Source organism: Colias eurytheme, chromosome 23 (assembly GCF_061535395.1).
Source record: "Colias eurytheme isolate Ceu_HAF_F1 chromosome 23, ilColEury1 Martin Lab GWU primary, whole genome shotgun sequence".
Lineage (NCBI taxonomy): Eukaryota > Metazoa > Arthropoda > Insecta > Lepidoptera > Pieridae > Colias > Colias eurytheme.
Window position 1 is genome coordinate 3,076,807 of NC_143002.1, and position 6,000 is coordinate 3,082,806.

Below are 6,000 nucleotides of genomic sequence, written 5' to 3' on the forward strand. Positions count from 1 at the left end.
CAACCAAGAATGTTATTAATGGATTTCTTTTTCTGAATACGTAAAGGAATTTTGTTTTTCGACGAGATTTTTGTAATATGTAATATAAAAAAATTATATGATCAAATTAGTTAATTTCACAATATTTCACTTCTGACACGTGTGCTCGCCACACACGCTTTTTTCTTTTCTGTACTTTAGGACACAAACGTTTCTCTTAAAAACTTTAATTCTTCTTTCACCATCTTAAAATTTAATTATTTTAACAAATTAATCACAAATATTTGCAGAAGATTCCATCAATATTTATATAAAAAATCAATACAAAACCATTCATAACACAACTGTATGTAGGTAACTTCTTTCGCATTTATGATATCGAGCATGCTTCGGCACGAACTGGGCCACAAAAGAAGGTACCACACCCTCACAGAATATCGGCGCTATATAGTGACAGTTTACTGTCGCGTTCCGTACGGTGAGTGAGTGGTCCGGAGGCCCACATCCCTTCCTATCCCCTACCCATCCTCTCCTCCCCTATCCTTAATCCCTCCCATCCTCGCCCCTTTCTCCATAATTCCTTCCAAATCCCTTAATCCTGGTAGGCAAGAACCATAACCTCTGTTATGGTTTATGGGCGACGCAACCTGCTTACCACCAGGCAGTGCGTCCGCTCGTTTGCCTTCCCATAACATAAAGAAAGATGTCTACATCCTATTCTTTGAGGAAACCTATAAACATTTATAAATAAAACTGCTAAAACTTTTTGTATATAACTGCTATAAAATACTAAATCATTTAATATACCGTCTGCATAATTTCATTGTTTATTGGATCCCTTTTCTGTTCGCTCCCGCCATATTTACATAAGGATGACGTCAGTTGCTTTAATCCTGGAGTTAACAGTTTATATTAAATTAATAATGAGAATCTATTGATCTTTACGAATATCTTGTACTGATATGTTAATTTGACTCATACTTTGAACTTTAGACACGAAAAACATAAGGAAAACAGGAGCAGTATTATTAGCCACAGTAGTATTTATTTTTTAACAAAAACAAAAACATCTACAAATTATCAGAACTACACCAAATTTAAATGGGATCACATTTTCAAATAAAAAAAGAATAATCAAAATCAGTTCATGCAGTCGAAAGTTCAAAGGTATCACCCAAAAAAAAAAAAAATAGAATCGAATTCAGAGCTTCCGCCTTTTTGGAACTGGTTGAAAAACTGGTTGTAGTTATTTAGCGAATTTAATTTAAATACATTCTATATAAATGGAAATAACTCGGAATCTAAATAACTTTGTGTAGTGATAATTTAACAAGAGCTTCTCACTTAGCTTTTATAATGAGACCTCTATTCATTATCAAACATAATTATTATTGTGGTACAAAGATACATTTTGAATTATAAAATAGCATTATTTTGAAATTGTATTGTAAAATGGTATTAGATACTTTGTCAGTTTATAGTTTTATTTGGTTACTAGCGGTTTGCCCAGGCTTCGCCCGTGGTACATATTTCGCAATAGGTAGGTAAGGTAGCCAATGTTCTTTCTCAGGGTCTAAAGATTATCTGTGCCAAATTTCATCAAAATTGGTCCAGTAGTTTATGCGTGAAAATCATACATACATACATACAAACTTTTCCTCTTTATAATATTAGTTGTATACGTAGTATATTATTATTAGTCTGTGATATTAGTATAGACTAGTATAGATAAGTCTCTATTCTATTACAGATGATATTATTGTTCCTCAAAAGTTCAAAATATTGTATTTAAATACTGTGGCGATGTTACAAGACATCAGACAGACATCATCTATGTTTCTTTCAATGCGTTTTACTTTAGGAATTAGTACTAGGTATTCTTCCATTATTTTGAAGTTTACACTGCAACTATGCCATAAAATAACATTTATAATCTACTAGCGGTCCGCCCCGACTTCACCCGTGGTACATGTTTCCGTTGTATCTCCATAAGAACCATCCTCGTACTTCATGGAATATTATAAAAAAATAATTATCGAAATCGGTCCACCCGTTCACGCGTGATTTTGTGAACAAGGGAAATAGGGATTCATTTTTATATGTAGAGATAGTCACATCTGTTTTCAGTTTCCACCATAAATTAATCTAGATTCCTATATCAGTCCTCATCAACAACAAAAATCAATTAGCAGTATTATTTCCAGTGTGCGAAAGGGATAGCGCTGTCATTTTACCGCACTGGAATTAATACTGCTTAAAGACATCATTACGGGCTGGTGTTTGCTACAACCAAATAAAGGGATAGAATTTGATGTGAGGCGATATTACATCCGCCTTCACGCTTCCTGTGAATAACGTTTTGCACCCGTGGTTAATTACAATCAGCAAATAAACCACTGGTTAAGCGTGAAAGCCTGCGGCCGTATTTTTGATGGGTGACCATCGATGGATGCAATAATAGTCTTGATAGTTTTAAATTTATAAACTATTATACTTATATGCATATTAAACATTGAACTGTATTCATATTAATATCTACATAATATATAACCTAAAGGTAGAGTTAGTTAACGTAACTTCGGTCGGGACACGGTTGTCCCGACTTTTTTTTTTTGTTGTTGTACTTACTGTATTTATTTTGAGCAAAAAAGTTTCTCACTTAGCTTTTTAGTCCCTATTTAAATAAACATAGTTTAAAAAACTAAAGAACACGCCTAATAATGAAATTAGTGTTCCTTGGCATGTTAACAAAGTACGAATTAAATCTGTCCGTTGAAAGTGGGTCAAAATCGAATCTGAAGTTACATACAAATATAGTAAAACGAATAAAGCGCATCACACACGGTGAAGATACTATAATATTATTTATGTTAAGATTCTCTAATATAAAATATAACAGTATCTTAAGGTATCCGGTATCAGCGTTCTGACCATCATTTTTCTTTTTGTCATTGCGTACTAAGACCCCTGTAGAACCGCAATCCTGTTACAAATGACCCGAAATTTTGTGTCAGTGTTTCGGGTCATTTGTAACAGGATAGTATCTTCACCGTGTGTGATGCGCTTAAGGCGTGTAAATAAAAGTGATGTAGAGACATCACAATAACCCATAATATTAGAAATTCATACCTATCGTAAAAGAGATGCGACCTAAGCCACTAAAATCACTAGTACATAGTATAAAACAAAGTTGGTTTTTGTAGCGGTTTTTTATTACATAAAGTGACTTTCGCGGAAGGTTTTAATATATCATTTAACAAACCGAGCGAAGCCGCGGGCGGGTCGCTACTAATAACTAAAACACAAAATTATCTCGACAACAAACATGTGTCCAAACGTCATTACAATACACACACAATATTGATTTCATAAGAACTGTACTATCGCCAATATATTTATCAGTATATCATATTACGAGTGTCGCGTAATGAACAAAATATCCAACTGTAGAGAGATGATAACACCACTTAATAAAGCAGATAAAATAAGAGCTGTAAAACACGAAAAAAGTAATATAACCGGAATTTGACATTTACTGTCGTGTGTATAGATAATTCGTTTGCAATTTCACGGTCATGTTTTGTTGCTATGACTAAGAAAAAAAATATCTACTACTAGATGGAGCCCGCGGCTTTTCTCTTGTTCTCGTTGAAAACTTTTAGTAATAAAATAATACTGGCCGACTAGATTACTGGCACTGAAGTAAAAAAGAAAACGAATTAATCTGTAGCACTGAACCGAAAAATTACCCTATCCTTGTTTGTCTGGTTTCAAGGATGAAATAAGAGACGTAGTTGTGAAGCTATTATTTATCCGTGGTATAATATAATTGAAATACACAAATAATAACGTTACTTTTACATTCAGAATCTTTTGAAATCTTATTATTAGTACGATTAAAGTTAGTAGTAATATTCAACTCTACAGATATATTTGAATCCTTAAAAAAGTTAAACATAAAAAAACATGATTCATTGGGAAATACTAACTCAAACCTTTGTTCACAGCTGATCGTGTATCCAACCCGACCCGGCCTTCAAACAATGGGAGCTCTCATCACCATGTTCTTCATTTGGGTCACCGCCTTCACTCTCGCATCTCCTCTCTACATCTTCAGAAGCCTCAAGACTCACAAAGTCGGCCTTATAGGAATGGACGTCCTCAGTTTCTGCATAGAAGACTGGCCCATCTCCAATGGTCGAGCTATCTACTCTCTATTTAGTTTAATATTCCAATACGTTCTTCCCGTACTAGTAGTTGTTATGGCACACGTACAAATTCATAGAAGATTACGTGGTAGACGAAGAACCACTAGGAAAACACCAGCTATTCTTATAGCGATAGCTGTTACGTATGTTATAAGTTGGATGCCTTTAAATGTGTTCAACCTGGTGGCCGACTTCAGTGAGGACGCTATCCTGGATGAGAAGACGTTGACGATAACGTATGCTGTATGCCATATGTTTGGAATGTCCAGCGCTGTCTCCAACCCTCTCCTATACGGGTGGTTGAATGACAACTTCAGGAAGGAGTTCGAAGAAATCCTGTGCTGTGGTCGAAAGAAAGGGCAGAAGAATGAGAAATTTAGGACTAAAAACAAGAAGATGGATACAGAATTAACAGCCTTAGCGCAGATAGAGCATACAGTAACCGCGAACACAAAAACATCACAGTGCTCCCAAATTTTCTGACTAAAAACCTGCTTCAAATAGCATGAGACGAGTGTCGAGATGCAACACTTATGAACTCGAGTCAATTGAAATGACATTTTGTATAGTGTATTATAAAGTTCCTTTTGTATTGTTAACGCCTATTGTAATTATTAAGTTACTATTATTGTAAATTAGTGTCTTCTGTATGTAAATAATTGTATCGTCTTATTTTAATAATTGCAAAGCAATATACGTTTTTATGAGCCCAAAACGTAAATTGCTGCGAGTCTTATAGAGTTAATAAATGTATTATTGTAATTTAATTACGAGATTAAAGTTTATGCAAACTGAATTTGCTTTTTTATTTTTGATCTTTCTTAGCATAAAAGATTTCATATTTTATAACTCAAACTTTCATATTTTATAAAGCATTTGAATGCCGTAAAACCAAAAATATTAAATTCAACTCTAACTACTTTATAGTACATCGCATGCCCAAAATAAGTATTAAGGCAAATTTGAAACAATTTACTACAAAGTTTGCAACTAACTTGCATTTCAACTATTTGAAACTGTTTTTGAATGAAAATTTCACACTCATTAAGGTCGTTTACACTAGTTCATTTCTATTTAAGTACTGACCATTTTCAGAACTGTGAGTGTAAACTCTAAGGACATTAGCATACCTACCCTTTAGTTTAAGTATTTGCAAATGAAGACAAATTTACTTACAGGAGTTAAGTTTATTCGTAGAGTTGAGAATTTGGCACATTGTGGACTTTAATATATTCTTGCAACATTCAATGCATTAATATTAGTATCCAGAATTTGAATTTCACGAGAATATTCCTCCACCGAAATGAATATATACCTATATAATATAGTTTTAATTAGTAAATAGTGTACCTATTTACCTATTTACTAATTAAAACTGTATCTAAAGTCTTTGTAGGAAAGAACAATGAAAAGATAAGTATATAATTGTTCGTAACAGGAATAAATATAATTCGAATCTTCAAATCTACAAGTAATAATAATTATTCTCATAAAACCTTGTTCTGATCATTATTTTACACTTTGTTTGTTTGTTTGAACGCGCTAATCTCAGGAACTACTGGTCTGAATTCTTTCGGTGTTAGATAGCCCATATATCGAAGAAGGATTATATGCTATATATTATCATCACACTAAGACCAACAGGCGCGGAGCAATGCGGGTAAAACCACGGGGCACAACTAGTAAAAAATAATACCTACACACATTTCAATTTCACTTATGATATACATATAGTTTACGGAATAGTTAGCAATCTTTTCATTACCTAGTACATAAAAATCAAGAACTAATGAACCATTTGAAACTACATAAA

General features: G+C 33.5%; 1 protein-coding gene across 1 annotated transcript in view; it reads left to right on the forward strand.

Annotated features, from left to right (window-relative positions):
• The window catches only part of NPFR (Neuropeptide F receptor), a 68,977-nt gene extending 64,004 nt beyond the window's left edge, over positions 1–4,973 (forward strand). The window contains exon 4 of the mRNA XM_090115361.1: positions 3,987–4,973. Coding sequence (XP_089971487.1) covers positions 3,987–4,670 — 684 coding nt within the window. The 3' untranslated portion in view covers positions 4,671–4,973. The remainder of the gene's footprint in view (positions 1–3,986) is intronic.
• The last annotated feature ends 1,027 nt before the right edge of the window (positions 4,974–6,000 follow it).